Here is a 16095-nt window from a genome sequence, read left to right on the forward strand (position 1 = left end):
AACGAGAACCCGGAGCGGTATGTGAGTGGGACCGCATGTCGCCCTTTGATTGCGCAATAAGTGACGTTTTCGGAACTGTCCATTTCTACCACCCCACCACCAGATGGCGCCATTTCATATGTTACTGGGCATCAACTGTCTTAAACCATCCGGAACTCACAATTAACATTTGAACGGTCTGGTGTAATTCTCATTGTTAAGTCAACAAAAAGATGCGTTGAAGCAAAATGAGGTGCCATGAATTATCATTTAAACAGGTTTTATTATGAGTTCATAACCCTAATGGAAGCGTCAGGGTATATTTTGTTTTAAATCATTTATATGCTACAAATAAATATTTATATGATATTGCCAAAATCACAAATCATCCATCTGTAAGCAGAATATAGTGATACAATTTCTTTAAAGCAACAGTGACAATTTTAGCAGAAGAGTGGACAAAAAAAAGAAAAAAAAAGTCAAATGTGCATCAGAGGTGAAGCTCTCACTACAGTAGGTCTGGTTCCAGCCAGGGCCCACATCTTCTTTAGAGGAGAGGGTCACATTCAGAAGCCTTAAACTGCACAGGGCTACGTAATCATTTTGCAACTCAGGTATCAGGCATAGGACTAAAACAGAGGTGAACAAGTGAGGAATTAAATTCAATTAAATGAATTCAGCTGAAACTGAGACCGTAAAAATAAAGTGTTACTAGAGAAGACAAGAAGAGGGTTAACTTCAGTGCATCAATACACGTTGTTTTAAGCTCAATCTTGAAAACCGCTGCATTCATTTTGGATTCATTCCATCCAGCCTACAGGAATCAATGCAAAACCAACACTTTAACTACAGAAACACACCTCCTGAGGCACTTTTTGTGACTCTAAATGCATAAAATACCACAACGGTTGTAACAACCGCCTTCACAGCATTTTCTTTGGGCACAAGGTTTGTTGTCGGCTTTGCAACAAGAGGAAATTTGATAGATGTTACCCCACGAGGGCCACAATCCGCTCCTCAGGGAGGAACATTTCCCATTCCATCTTCTGCATTTCATAAAAAAAACCCACCACTGATGAGGGACGGGACTATAAAGTGGGTGGTTTTGAACCACTGAGGCAACATATAATGATTGGGATTAATTCTGCCTTAATACAACAGCAGGACCTGGACTGGCGTGAAAATGTGAGCTAAGATACAAAAGCTCAGCAGCATTTCCAATAAAAAAAGTCTGATTGTCTGAGACACCTGCTCATGTTTGGCAGATATGAACAGGTTAAAGAGTACAGATCCTTTTTTCCACCAGGGGCCCCTTTCTGACAGCAGGTTTAACAAACAGAGTCACACTTGAGAGTTTTTGGTTTCAGGACAGGTGTTAAGAGCTCCATCGATAAACTGAGTCAAAGGTACCCTGATCTAAGCTCTATAAATGGAGCGCAGATAACATGGTTCGCCATGGCAACGGGTGAAAACAAGCCTCCCTCCTCCTACTTCTCTCCAGTCATGTTGAAAATATGTGGCTGGAATTTGTTCCGTATATTTGAAAATTCATGTTGCTATGAGAATGGAGATCTCCGCACTCATGGAATTGACTGTCAGCGTTGCTAGGATACGCCTGTGACGCTACCCAGGCAAGTGCGGAGGCGAAAAAGGAGTGAATCGCAGATGTGCAGAAAAGAAGGAAAAAATAAACACAAATGATAGGGGGGAAAAGACCCTTAACCCTTATTTTTTAGAATTTAATAAAATTATCATATATTTTCAAAAATGTTTTCTATTCATACTACCCCACCACCCCATCCTGAGCCCCCCTGTCCCTATTCCCATTCCAGTAAGGTGGCAACCAGGTGCTCATCAGGGGATGATAAAACAGCCAGTCAGGGTCTGCTCATCTTCTCCTGATGGTGGACCTGTGCTTCCACATCAACTGGCTCCTCCAGGAGGGGACACTCGTGTCTTAGCTTAAGACCAGGAGAAACTTTGGGGTCGGGATTTTCCCCTAAACCTGCTTTCTGAAACGGGCCCCTGGACGTGCGCTGTGACCAAGCTGCACAGGCAGCGGAGACGTGCTCACATGGTGGCGGAACACGCTGCTGTGGGAGGAGACGCCTTCTCTTTGTCACCCTCTGTGGGGATGCTCTTGTACTGGCAACCAGGAGCCACGTCGGCCCCAGTCCTCCCGGGGGGTTCCGCCGGTCCTCCACCACGCTGCGACGCCCTCCGATCCAGCAGGCTGAAAGACACGATGAGGAAAATGCCAGCCGAGACAACGACCGCGGTGCAGGCGAAGAAGACGTGGAAGTACTGGCCCGTCCGGTCAACCAGCGCTCCTGCAACAGCAAAATCATCGTGAGCATTGGTCTTTCATCTACTCTTTTATCTCCTTTAAAGCAGCTGATGGGACCAGAGCGGCTCCGAACCAGCAGTCAGATGCAGGAAACGGCTCCGTTTGAAGGCATCGTTTCAGGCGGGTCCAACTGACGCTTAATCCGATTTGGATCTGAGGGGTTTTAATCAGATCTGGATTGGTTTTGGGTTGGTTCTTTAATCACTCTGCCTCAGGAATGTTAAGCAGCTTTGGTAACCTGGCAGTAATCTGGCATTGTCCAGTTAAATCAAATTTAAAATGGTTATAAAAGGGGTAAAAACAAAACTCTGACCGACCAAGAGGTTATGATGAACTATTAAAACTGTCTGTTTATGTCTTCAACTTCAACAATCGTGAGGAAACAGATTCACTTTCTTCCTGTCAGGAGGAGGCTCCAGAGACCAGCTCCAGAGGCTCCAGAGACCAGCTCAACAGCAACCTGCCCAAGCATCGGAGCCCATTTTAACAGCCACAATGCCTCAGATAATTTAGTGTTAAAATGAATAATACGTTTTCCTTGTTTTTCCGGTATATCTCTACCAGTCATCTTAGCAACAACAGCAGCGTCTCATAACCAAAAGTCGAGTAAAAAAGCTTCGTTCTCCTGTCTCCAGTGTGAACTTCAGTGAACCAGCGCCGATAAAAAATATCTGAGTTTCAAGTGATTTGATTAAAGGCACAGAATGTTCAGTCACCCCCTTAGAATTTACCTTCCCTCAGTTGTCAAATAACTGCATCACAAATGTTTTTGTAAGCTCAGGGAAGCAGGAAATTAACTAATTATAAAATTAAATTAAAAATGGTGCCAAAAACAGCTTTGTTGACCTTGTGCACACACACACACACACACACACACACACACACACACACACACACACACACCTCTTTGTATAAACAGTGACTGCACACCTGTCACTGGGTTAGACGCTGCCATCGGCAACGATGTACATTTATGACAAGAACATTCGTTTAAATAAATCAGAGACTGTTTTTTTTTTTTGCCCCACGTGTCAAAGTAAACCAGAGAAATTTTATATTATGCACAAAGGAAGCAAAAAAAATTGATTATATGTGAGGTTTCTGATATTACAGGTTTGTTTCTTCCGTGCAAATGCTCAATGGCTTCCAGGAGGAGGCGCTAAAGGCATCAATGATGACGTCTCAGAACACGTGACTGAAGTGTGACATTAATATCAGTGGGGTGACCAAATCCTGCGTAATGACACCAGCTCCATCGGAGCTCATTCCAGCCCTGGGGCGACGGCCATGAGGGCACCGGGGATGTGCCTCAAGCTTAAGCGTGTATTCAGCACTTCATGGCGCCACTGTGACTCTGTGGCGTGTCGTTTAAAGAAGAGCTGCGCCTGCCCCCAGAACTTCAGCACCATCCAGGACATTCACTCCAGGAAACACGACACAAAAACATCTGATTTGGGGTTGAATTACCTGCCAGTGGAGGCCCAATGAGCAGCGTGACGCTCTCCATGACGGCAAGCAGGCCCAGAGCGGAGGGGAAGCGGCTCATCTCCACCACACTCATGAGGACCGTGAACATCAAGGACCCCACCACGCTCATGGACAGCCCGTAGACTATCACGTATATCACCAGCACATTGAAAGTGGACCCAATGCAGCAGATACTGTTACTGAGCCCGTTGACCAGTAAAGCTGAAGCAAACACATAAACATGGCGTCCTTTGAACCAGGGCATGCTGAAGACGATTCCAAACGGCGGGCGGACGATGATGTTGACCACACCCAGGATGGACAGAAGCAGGGCGGCCTGAGTCTGCTCCATTCCATTTGCTGTAGCATAAGGAACCAGATATATCAAAGGCACCACAAAGCCCAGCATCATCCAGGTGAGACCTATGGCGTACACGCGGTAGCGGGCGTTGTTGCGGAACTGATCAAAGGCCATGTGTTTGCTCAAGGAATCCAACAGGAACCTCCAGATTCTCCTCAGTCGCCCCATTTCCCGCTGCCCCTTTTCTTCCTCGGGCAGATGGGGTCCGTGGTCCATCAGCGGCTGACCTCGGCGCTTGGAAAGCTGCAGGGGTCTCATCACTGCACCGCACACGCAGCAGTTCAGCAGGACGGCGCCCAACACGAGGAAGCTGCCTCTCCAGCCGAGCTCCGTGTGGAGGTAGTTGCCCAGAACCGGCAGAACGCACAGGCCCAGGGCGGTGCCCATGGACGACATGGCGTTGGCAAATGCCCGCCGCCGCACAAAGTAGTGCCCGAGGATGGTCACGGCCGGTTGGAAGCTGAAGCAGAATCCAAGACCTGGAAGGTCAAACAAAGGTCAAACATCAGAAGCAGGGTCCTTTAGTCCACCGCCAAAGGAGCAGCGATTTAGTTTACTTCAGTCACAGTGAATCAATATCAACATCAGAGGAAAATAAGCAATTAGAGGAGTTTCTTATTTTGGCTTTTATACTTCATGGACGTGGATGTTTGCTCCTTTCACCAGGAACCTCCAGAGGAACTCTGAGAGGCTGCCCTGACTTTCTCTGTTCAGCTTTTATGCTGATGGGGACGAAGGAATCAGTCCCGATAGTCAGGTTTTATAGTAAAGTGGTTTCCCTGTGGCCCTGCAGCGACGATCCCAAATCTTAGACTTACCCTCATTTTGACAGAGTCTCTGTAAACTCATAAGCAAATGGTCGCAGTCTATTTACTGGCCAATTTCCCCTCTAAACAGAGTGGTCAAATGTCCAGTGGCTGACCTGTGATGACCCCAGCGGTGAGGAAGAGCTGGCCGATGGACTGGGTAAACGAACTGGCAGTCATTCCGAGCCCGCTCAGGACTCCGCCCAGCATGACCGTCTGTCGGCAGCCGAGTCTCTCCACCAGCATGCTGCAGAAGGGACCTGTGGAACAGGTGGAACACTCTTACTACACACACGGAGCAGAACGGCTCGCTGTGGCCTCCACAAGGTCGTGTTCTCAATCCTGAAAATAACGTTGGCACTCACGTTGCATCATTTATTAGAAAAGCACCTCCAAAAGACGTTTCAATACAAATGAGCACCGCTTTGTCATGTATTTATGTTTAAGTTGCTGCTCAGTAACCCCCCCCCCCCCCCCCCCCCCCCCCACACACACACACACAGCATTTTTTTAAAAGGTCGATGGTGTTAAATTTAACACCCGCTGAAGGTTCCCTGCTGTTGTGCAACATGACTGCAAGGTTCTGATCCACATAGTGCCTGGAGCTACGTTAGCTAACAGGTCACCTGCACACACCAGCGTCTGGGACCGATTGGTCCTCAGTGTTTTATGATAAAACCAGATCAAATTAAAAGTGCATTAGAGTTCGACTGGTTCTTCAGCAGACTATATTTAGTTTTAGTTTGCGGTCGACCAGGAGCCCTCTGGGAGCCGCGCCTCAAACAGGAGGAATGAGGATCAGCGTCAACATTATTGACACATTTCTGGCACATCTGGAAAATTTGAAAGATGAAGGAATTCCTGTTACATATTCCGGGTAGAAGTCGGCAGGATTTAATACAGTAAAGGAAGAACAAGAACAAGATGTAGAGGGAGCTGGATTGAATGATACAAAGCCATGACTGGCTAGTCTCACCCAAGGGTCACAATCACCTGAGGCTCAGCTACATGAAAGACTTTGTGGTAGAGAAAAAAAAAAGAAGTCCAGGTTATGAAATATGATTACAAGCGATGAGTCTGTCTTCTCTTTTCCACCTAAAAGAGAAGCAGCGGCCACAAATAGGATGTTCTTTCTGGAACCATAATGTACAATCATTTTCAGTGACAGAAAGGGTAAATGGAGCGGTTAGAGTGGGACAGAGGGGAACTGAACTGGCTGATAAAAGTAACATGATATTGTTTACCTGAGGTAGGTAAACAGACTCACCTTAGACTGGCAGGTCCCCCCATCCCCCCCTTCCCCCCAGTAAGAGCATTTACAGCCATTACTTCCTGGTGAACTCCCTCCTGGTGCTCAGGACTTTTATACCGTTATAAAGGGTGGAACATTTGCTTTACACTCGACATCCAAGATAAACATTCAGCAGAGATTGTGATTGTGTGGGAAACTATGAGCCAGCCTTTCACCTGAATTCTATTATTGCCTTTTAAAGAACATTCGGACACTAATTCTTCCTGAATCAATGCAGGAAGGCGGGACACGTCCCTGATAACAGACAGCCTTGTTCTGCACCATCTGGGGGCAAATAGGGGATTTTCTCCCTTACAGGTTCCATCTCAAAGGCTTAAATAACCCCAGAATGACTCAACTCACACCAGTGGAGCATTCACACCCGTTAATTCTGGGAGGAATGCAGTTGTTTTTGTTGTGGTTCATTTCCATAAATGTAAATCTGCTTTGCCAACAAACTGGTTAAGTTCAGGCACAACTGGAAATACCTTTTGTTGTCTGCAGGAGCGGCGTGTTCTGGCTACACGGCAGCTGCGAAACCCAGTGAGGTATAAATTTGGCCACTTCTTCTTGTGAACTCAAGCACGCAGGATTTGTAGGTAATGAAAGAGCCGTGCGTTCACATGGAGTAATCCACTTTAAATCAACACCCACACAGCAAGTCGTTGAAAAACACCCAAATCTTCAGCGAGGTAAAGTACCCCCCCCACCCCCAAACAACAGCGGGAAGCTGCCAGTTTCATCCAGAACCCAGGAGGTAACGAGCGGAATATGATAGGAGCTGTGGATTAATTACAAAAAAACAAAAGAAACAGAGAAAGGTCAAGCTTCTCAGGTGCTGGGAAAAGTGCTTTACCTCCTGCGTGAAGCGCTGATGTCATGATAGAAGGCACCCAGGAGGTTTGGCTGTTGTCGGCATGGAAGTCATTCTGCAGGTCAGTGTAGAAGATTCCCACACAGGAGGGGAACGCCAGGGTCAAAGCCATGACCATGATGGTGGCCAACAGCACCACCCAGCCCCAACCCCCATCAGGAGCAGCGTCCGTTACGCCCGTGGAGGTCCCGCTTTGGCCCCGGCGGCAGTCGTCCTCACATTCGCCGTCCCTCTCGCCCACCGGAGTCTTCTGATGCTCCATAGCTTTGACCTGGTCACAAACCGGAGAGGCTGCGGAGCTGAGGCGGCGGTCACTGGTCCCACCGACTCCATTTTGCTGAGTCATTTTCAGCTTCACAGCTCAGGCGCAGCTTTCCATTATGTGCTGCGAGACTCTGTTTACATAGTGTCCATCGTCCTCGTTCCCAGAAGCTTGGTTATCGACCTGCTGTGTTACATCAACCGAGCTCCTAATTATGATTCCTCCGTTTCCTCATCGAGACCTGAAAAGACAATTAATAGTTTCAGCCGGTAACCACGTCTGTCAACCCCCTAAGATTAGAACGACAGTAGAATAGCAGAAAAAGTTACTGCCAAAATGAGTGTAACACATTTTTTTAGTGACATAGAAATAAAATGAAGGTGAAGTTAAAAAAAATGTGATTGGGATTAGCCAAAGTATACATTCATGCTACATCAGTAAAAAAGTCTGAGCTCTGCAACATTCTTTCAACAGAAGCATCTGAGGAAGGAAGTGGGTTCAGCTCAGTCTTCCCATCAGGAATGAACCAGTTTGCAACTTTAAGGCCTCAGCCACATGCAGAAAATCTTGTTGGTCTTTATCTGTAGTTTCCATCACCGTGTCATTCAGACTATGGTGATCTCCGCCCGTAGAAACAGGCAGAACCTCCTGTGATCAACTTTTCACAAAAGAGGGCATTAGACTCACACAGGTGACCTAAACAAAGTTAAATAAGAATAGAGAAATAGAGAAAAGTACTTTAACACCCGCCACCTGCTAACTGTGCCCTGAGTACATACACACAAAAAACCCCTGCAGATCTTGAGTTGACCAATCTGACTGCCTTTAAGGCTGCAGGTCAGACACTTAAAGCATCATTATGGATTCATTAATTAAGTGAACACATACCTGCAACAATCAGGTGAACTAAAAGACCTCTGTACAAAGGTCTCCCGCATTTTTAGGTGATCAGAGCGACAACCAACTTAAATAAAACCTTTAGAAAACAAAACAACGTCTGACAGCTGAAACCGGAAGTTGCAATCATCTCAACAGGAGACAAGGCAAACATTTTATGGGCTTTAAACACAGCTAAAACAAACGAGCAACAAGCTGACTTCTTTGCACCTCCACCTCTACCACAGCCTCTCTGCATCAGATTACTTTAACCGACTGATAACTTAACCAATGAAATCATTTCCTAAATAGTCGGTTCCTCCCGTTGCCCACATGCACAAACAGCCCGTCCATCAGAAGGCAAACAGAAGTAACCGCCCTCCTCCAGAATGGATTTAGACTGAACAAAATCACCTTTTTCTTTCTGTTCTGTTATTCTTCCGGGGCCAGATGGTCCCGTTCCCGGTGGTTTGCCCATGACTGCTGCCACACCGGCCGGTCTCTGACTCCCGAGGAGCAACCGATGGTTTTCACGGTGCCCCGGTGTTCCCCGCCCCTGTGGGCGGAGCCTGAAGGCGAACCGAGGGCGCCGTCAACGTGCTCGAGTCGCCACGTTGATTATTTCCGCTGTTTTCACGTCGCATCGCATCCAATTTAAGCACTTAATTCCGTTTGAACATACGTCGAAAGAGAATATATTCCAGTCGAAATTAAATGATAACATTTTCTGAGACAATTCCTTTTTCACTCATTTTAATTATTTTAGGAATCAGAATATTAAATGTATTCACATTTAGTGCGCATGCGCAGACCCATGTGCTCAACACGAGTTGTGGGATTAATAAAGGATTAATAAAGTACATCTGACTGATGTATCGTGATGTGTAACTATTAATCGTATTCTCTTTATCTTAACATTGGTCAACTGGACTTTCTTTGTGGTTTATTAAAAACCCACCGGTTCACTAGACCTACAAAACTCACAGAGAAAAGATCGTGTTTATAAATGTGTTCTGCGCCCACCTCCCAATAAATCGGTGTACTGCTGGTAGTGGACTCAGCCGTCATTATGTTATGACCAACCCCTGGCGCCAGGCGGCAGTGTGTTCCTGAGGTTTATACAGAAACCTTAAGAGACCGAGTGTAGGCTACATATTTAAATCACAATAAAGACAAAATACCCTGCAGCCAGTAGAATCACAGAGGTGTGCTAGTAAATGTGAAAGCAAGTCAATTCTGTACAGTTTGCGGGATATATTAACCTCAGTGTGTAGGTACATGTACTCCGGGATCCTGAGTTTACCCACTTCTGGTCCCCTGCAGCTCATTTGGAGACGCTGAACAATTAGCAGCTAAAGGAGGGAGGACACAAAGATGCCAACACAACATACAGCAATGCATGTTTTGACTCTAGTTTGGGACAGCATATTGTTGAGTCATTTCATTTTTCACCTAATAAAGCACATTACATGTTTAAATACTCTTACGTGTATTTAAAATGGAATATTTTGACCAGCTGAACGAACAAGCTCGTTTTGACAGTAATTAATTACGTGTGGAAGGACGAACAGAGCAGTCGAGGAGCCACATCTTAAAACACAGACACATTTTATGGTTAAAAAACCAGGACATGTCGAAATACATGTAAATAAAACATCGGCAGACGTAAAAAATGAAAAATAAGATAAACCAAAACAACCAGAAAAAAGGTTTAGTCAGTTTCCAAACATTTCTCCACAGTCTCCAATTAACAATATTCACATTTGACATCAACACTGGTGAGAGATGTACACAAATTAACCATCGGGTGACATTTTCAACACGTCTAGTCGAATGTGCGAGGGTGCATGTTCACAAATGCATGCAAGTGCTCACAGATTAGCTGGCAAAATCAATTTCAAAATCCTTTTTTTGTATGTTGATCTGTGGGGAGGATGCTAAACACAAATAAATAAATAAAGGCTAGGTTTAAATCCCAGGCTGGAGGAAAGGGCTCTGCAATTTAAATGTGTTATTGGGCATGAAAAGCTCTCTATTGTTTATCTACTGTTAATTCAAACCGACACAGACACAAAAACAACATAGAAACAACGTGTGTGAGTATAAAATGTGTCGCCGTAGACCAACGAATCTACGCCAGCAGACGGCGGCGCCACGCCGTCGCTCTGCTCCCTCCACCATGCATCACATACATATTTCATTAACACAGAGGTCGGACAAAATCCAGCACACGACAACATAATCTGTAGAACAATGCATGCTCCTGTGTGTTCACGTGCCAAACAACAGATATATATATATTCTTTTTTTTTTGCAGATATGTTAAAATTGCACATAATCTGTAGACTAATTGGAAAAACTGATGATATAATGTACTCTTTTTTTTGTTTAAAATGACGGGTGCTTAATTCAAATCGATCGCCACGCTGCAAGGATCGAGCTATTTCAGCGCTTGTAACCATCACATCGAAGTGAGCCCTCCTTGTTTCACAGTCACAAATGTCAATAATAAAACATTTAATTATCCTGAACATTCACGATAAAACAACCATGCTAGCAGCTCGATGTTAGAGCGAGCAGAAAAACGCTTTTAACCGAGTAGTAAACTACAGAATAATGTCGATACTGGTAGTTTAAAGTGGTGGACAGATAAAAACTGGTCCAATGGTGGGTCAGAATGTCAGCTAGCATGGTTCATTCTGCAGGACGAATGCGTTTTTAATTATTATTGGCTTCTCTGTGTCAGGCAAGATCTTGTGGCCCTTAAAATTGGGCGCCCTCCAGCTCATGAGCCACTGGAGTACGTCACTAAATTAAAAACAAACTGGGATTAACTGGCTTCACAAAGGTGGCTGATACAACAAGTGATTTAAGGATTACACACAGTTTAACGTGGAATCTTTAGCAAGCATGCAACTCAAGAAAAAAACAAAAGCAGCTTTGGCAAATTTGCACTTGAAATCCCGTTTTTTTTCTGCCTGATTAACTCGTCTTTGGTGGCTCCGGAAATACGATGCCAACCAGCAGTGTCTACAGCACACACAGGTGTGCTTTTGAACCTCAGAGTGTTTGTGGGAGGATTTAGCTCAAGAGTGTCACAAAAGCAGAGCTGCTAATCACCTTTCAGTTTGTTTAGCACGAAAAACCTAGAATAAAGGATTGGATTTTGGGCTCGTTTGGCTCGTTTCCCACCGCGTCGCTCGCAAATCAAAACAAGCTGAAGCCGCATTAAACATCTCACCCCACGTCCATGCCTCCGTTTTTTTTCCCTCCTTTTTTAAGGTATAAGAGGCACGTTAAGAGGGGAGAACAACTGTGCACAACACAGGTCAAAAAGGCACAACACCGGACACAGACAAAGGGAAACGACACCCAAGGTGCTTTACAAAGGCCCCGAGGACGAGAGAAGGGCTCCTCCGTGAGAAGTTTGGGCATTTTCAGCAGCACAGAGGCTGCTCACGACTCGAATCGGCAGAATTGAAACCGCACACAGTCCCACAGTCCAGAGGAAAACACAAAGAAGTCACATCGAAGTTTGAGGCCCGAACAGTAAGGGAGCGTGACAACAGCAGCGCTACTGCTTTTTTTTTTCTTTTCCTCGCTCTTTTTGTTCATGCTTCACATGACGTTCATATTTTCTCTATACAAAGATGTGGTATCAAAGTGATTAATGCCAGTGATAAAGATCGGGCGCCCTTCAGGGACAGTGATTAAAACATCAGCAGAAATGGAAAGTTTCAGTTCTCCATCTGATATGCGTCAATAAGGCTCGAACTTGGCTTTAGGTTGCGGACGGCAGGGGACAGTTCTTGCGAGTCAATAAAACTACATTTTCAGGCAAATGGACCATTTTCGGGCAAAATAAAGATATCAACACCTCAAAATGTTAAATTTGCTTCAATCCAGGGAGTTTACGTTGCACAGGAGCACCTGAAAACCACTTTTCTCTGTAATAATTAACAGGCATAGTAACCAAAGCCTGGATGATTCTTTTTAAACTTGTCGCGGAGGAAGTTAAAGCCGAGCTGGGGCCCATCTGCTGGCACCGAACCACAGGATCCACAAACAGAGGGGGGAGAAAAGGGCTTCCCAACGTAAACTCCTCTGATGATGCAAGCGCAGCTGCGTCAGGACTTAAGATTAAGCTTGTGCAACAGTCGCCACAGACACGCCTGGCAACAGGCGGCGCTGCCACCGGAGTGCAGCACGGGCGCCAGGGCGGCGACGAACGCGGAGTTTTGAGGCAGCGTGCAGACTGGCCACAGTCCGATCCCGCCACACGGCAAGTTCCTCACATCCCTAATTACAATTTAAGATATGCAAAGAGGTCAACACAGAATAGCGACGTTGAAAATATCTTTTCACTGCGATTTCAGCGAGACGCCGCGGGAGGCGCGCGGCTGAAAACTGTGATATCCGAGCGATGGTTAAAAAGCAGAGAGGCACCGCATTCACACTCTCACCTGAGTGGGAGACAGTCAGGAAAACCAGGAATGAAATGATGCCTGCTCACCTGCCACACCGTGTAAATATGGAACTATGATACAGAACTCAATAATCATACCATTTGCATTCATTTTTCTATATAGTTTTATCATGTAGCCTATGTAGATTTATATAGATTCCTCACATGCCTGGACAAATTGTATCGGGGCGTAACCTAAGTCTCTTGGAGTCATTTCTTTTTTTAAAAATGTATCCCAAATTTCAGATTAAACAAAAAACAAGGAAGGGGAACGGTGGGAACCAAGACCAGAACTCTCGCTGAAGGAAGCTGGAGGACGCGCTGGAGCAGGCTCGCTCCGCCGTCCTCCAGCTTCTGGCTCAGGTGGGGGCCGGTGGCGTTCTCCCTCAGACGATGGAGAGGCTCAGTCGGAGGAGCTGTGTTCGTTTTTTGTGTGTCTGTTTAAGAGCCCTGAGGAGATTTCTGTCAAACGCACCAGAGCAAAGAGGACGCGTCCCGTCTGTCGACAGCGGCGAGGATGAAGACGACGACGACGATAATAACAACATCCGCTGTGAGGTCAAACATTCACGGTTTCCCTTTTGGACGTTCCCCTGAAGTGCTCCACAGACGGAGAACGAAGAAAATAGAAGATGGGATCATGTGGCAGCGCCGGGTGAGCGTCATGGAGTCGCGGACGCACCAGAGACGAGGGGACGACAAATGACGATGGCTGCGATGGTGGTGAAGAGAGGCGGATAATGAACGAAACTGGGAAGGGTTGTTGTTTTTTTTTTGTTGTTGTTGTTGATTCGGCGGCACACGGCTCCGGTTCTTAGGCGCCTCACATCCGAGAGCCTCGCTCCTGAAGGATCTGAGGGCAGAAAACAGGATCGTGGGAAAGGTGTCGGGCTGTTCTGGCGTCTCGATTCGAGAGCGTCACAAACAGGAACCAATCCGGAGTTTGGCTAGCGTTTAATTTCCTCCTGGAATCGAACAGGACGCAGCAGATTTCTCACCTTGGCCTTCTCTGTGGGCTCGATGACGATGCCGTTGGTGGAGTTGTTCAGCTCCCGTGAAACGACGCACAGAAACTCCGCCTGATCCTCGTTGCCATAGTTGTATGAAGAGCCGATACTTATGAGCTGAGGAGGAAGTCATTGACTCAATGACGGCTGGAGGAAACTGGAACATCTTACTCCAACTGAACTTACCTGCTCAAACTTCCAACCGTCCGACATAGTTGAAACCATCTGCGTAAGTTCCTCCTCTTGGCACTGCAGAACTCGATAAACGTGCTTCACGGGGCCCTGAGGGACACAGATAAGGACACCCAATTATGAAAGAGTGTCGTTTTCTTTTGGAAGGAGAAGTTGATGTGTCTGTACCTGAGACGTGCGGTTCTCGTTGTCCCGTATCCTCTCTTTGACCAGCCTCACGAGCGACGCGATGTTGTAGAACTCGGCTTCCTCGAGGACTCCTGGAGACAAAGGTTTGGCTTGAACATTGATCTGAACAGTAATAAAGTTCACTGAAGCGAAACTTCCGTAGTTTTATTTTTTTTTTTAAAGATTTGAGCGAGAGACATGTGTCCTCGTGTCCACACGGCCGGGACGGCTCCATGTGTTTTTACCTTCCTCGGCCAGATTTTTATCCATGATCAGTTTTCCATGCCGCAAATAATTTAGGATGGGGCCAAAGTATGTGGGGTCTCTGTCGATCAGGTAGGCGCCGGTCTCATCCTGCACCAACACAACCAGAGGATTTTTTTTTTTTTGTTACATCTTTTAAGGTAAACAAGAAAGATGTAGCTTGCGAAACATGAGACAAGGTGCAGTGATCACCAATAATTAAACACATTTTGCATGTCAGCAGAGGTTTCTCTTTTTCAGGCTTTAAGCTGATGATCAGCAACTCTTTACTGGGCTGATGGTTTAATACAATTTACAGCAAAAATACCAACAATTCTGTGGGCTCATATCTGTTTATCCGAATTCACTGAACTATCGAAGAATGAGTGATATGCAGTGCACATCCTCATCATTCAGCAATAGTTTTAGGCCGTTTTCGAACCGGGTTCCCACCTTGTCAGAGTCCAGGTCCGGGTCCTCTTGACACAGTCGGAACAGGAAAGATTTTGGGTCCCTGCACAAGGTCTGCTTGGTCGTGATGAAATAGGTCCCGCCGACGTTGAGACGGACCCAACGTGAGCCGGGCTTGTCGATCTGTTCGGACGGGGAGTTCGGGTTGCTCTTCGCCGGGAACCCAAACACGGAGCGCCCCCCGCTGCCGCCGGACACTCCACCGGGACTGAGCTGGCTGCTGCGCGGCGGAACCATGAGAGTGGGCGAAGCCAGGCGCATAGAGCCCCGGACGTCACGGTGCTCGGGCTGCTCTATGGTACCTGTACTGCTCGGTTCTACGACGTGCAGTTCTGCCATGTTTTACAAGTCTGACTAGCACTCAACCGCACGATTAGCTAAAGATGAAGTGCAGGGTAACAAATTCTCTCAGCCGATTTGTAAACACAGGGTATTTTTTCCGTTGAAGGACCTCGCATCAGGGCGTTGCTGCTCACACTCGATCGCTTTGGCCTCCAATGACAAAGATTAACAAATAAAGGCGACTAATAAATACCGTGCGACGTCATCACCATCGCGTTTATTCTTATTTTTAGTGGCTAAATCGGTCATTCTTGTCTATTCAAACGATTATCAGAGAAAGACAATTCTTCCGGGTTGTAACGTGATTATTGTTTACTTCCGCTATGTCATTGTTTTTCAAAATAAGAGCAGGCATATTACCATATGACGTGACGTAGACTTTCCTCATATATCTAACTAAAATATTTATATATTTAACTAAAGAATAATGTACCCTTTTTATTTTTATTACTAATATTGAACACAATTTCCTTGACTCTTGATTTGACGGATTGCAGTGGTTGTCTTAGTAATGCAGGCAGCGCACAATATGCTGAGTACGTAGACGAAAATTGATTTAAAAATATATGGTCGAAAAAAATACAAGTTTTTTTTACACATTTAAGTTTTGATTGTGTGTGTGTGTGTGTGCGTGTGCGTGTGCGTGTGTGTGTGTGTGTTAGGAAAAAAATAAAGAGAATGGCAAAAGCTTTGGTGTTTTACCACAGCAAGGTATCTTTTTCCAAATCCATCTGACAGTGGGAGGGAAGGGAGGAGACGGGAACAAGCAATTATATCCAGAATAAGATTAGGACACACGGAGTAAAACGGTACAAGGAATTTAAATGGGGTAACACGGGACAGGTTTCTGTGAATCTTGAGGAGAGGAGAGTGTTAAACATCTTATAAACTTAGAAAATATCAGCGCTGAATTAAAAGTCAGTGTGCGGCGATTAATAATCCAA

The 16095-nt window shown here is 45.9% G+C and overlaps 2 protein-coding genes across 3 annotated transcripts; both read right to left on the reverse strand.

Moving 5' to 3' along the window:
- Positions 1-227: 227 nt before the first annotated feature.
- Positions 228-8830, reverse strand: slc16a5a (solute carrier family 16 member 5a). Of its 2 annotated transcripts, none has more exons than XM_003961118.3 (5): positions 8678-8830; positions 7108-7628; positions 5077-5220; positions 3794-4633; positions 228-2309 (listed from the first exon to the last, which is right to left on the reverse strand). In XM_003961118.3, the coding sequence occupies exons 2-5, from the start codon at positions 7469-7471 to the stop codon at positions 2050-2052; spliced, it is 1608 nt and encodes a 535-aa protein (XP_003961167.3). In that variant the 5' UTR covers positions 7472-7628; positions 8678-8830; the 3' UTR covers positions 228-2049. The 2 variants fall into 2 exon arrangements, with proteins under 2 accessions (XP_003961167.3, XP_011608500.2); XM_011610198.2 differs by lacking the exon at positions 8678-8830 and adding an exon at positions 8276-8636.
- A 1024-nt stretch (positions 8831-9854) lies between these two features.
- On the reverse strand, positions 9855-15479 carry kctd2 (potassium channel tetramerization domain containing 2). Its single transcript, XM_003961071.3, has 6 exons — positions 14792-15479; positions 14341-14449; positions 14096-14187; positions 13922-14017; positions 13727-13852; positions 9855-13581 (listed from the first exon to the last, which is right to left on the reverse strand). Exons 1-6 carry the CDS (start codon positions 15146-15148, stop codon positions 13552-13554), a joined length of 810 nt encoding a protein of 269 aa, XP_003961120.1. The 5' UTR covers positions 15149-15479; the 3' UTR covers positions 9855-13551.
- Positions 15480-16095: the final 616 nt, after the last annotated feature.

Source organism: Takifugu rubripes, chromosome 1, assembly GCF_901000725.2.
Source record: "Takifugu rubripes chromosome 1, fTakRub1.2, whole genome shotgun sequence".
In the NCBI taxonomy this organism is placed as follows: domain Eukaryota; kingdom Metazoa; phylum Chordata; class Actinopteri; order Tetraodontiformes; family Tetraodontidae; genus Takifugu; species Takifugu rubripes.

Excerpts from the sequence above, each read along its gene's own strand:
- kctd2 (XM_003961071.3), bottom strand. The coding sequence starts at position 15,148 with ATGGCAGAACTGCACGTCGTAGAACCGAGCAGTACAGGTACCATAGAG. Across the intron at positions 14,450-14,791 it reads CGGACCTGGACTCTGACAAG|GATGAGACCGGCGCCTACCT; the intron begins GTGGGAACCCGG and ends GTGTTGGTGCAG. Across the intron at positions 14,018-14,095 it reads ACGAGAACCGCACGTCTCAG|GGCCCCGTGAAGCACGTTTA; the intron begins GTACAGACACAT and ends TGTGTCCCTCAG.
- slc16a5a (XM_003961118.3), bottom strand. The coding sequence starts at position 7,471 with ATGACTCAGCAAAATGGAGTCGGTGGGACCAGTGACCGCCGCCTCAGC. Across the intron at positions 5,221-7,107 it reads ATCAGCGCTTCACGCAGGAG|GTCCCTTCTGCAGCATGCTG; the intron begins GTAAAGCACTTT and ends CCTGTTCCACAG. Across the intron at positions 4,634-5,076 it reads CACCGCTGGGGTCATCACAG|GTCTTGGATTCTGCTTCAGC; the intron begins GTCAGCCACTGG and ends TTGACCTTCCAG.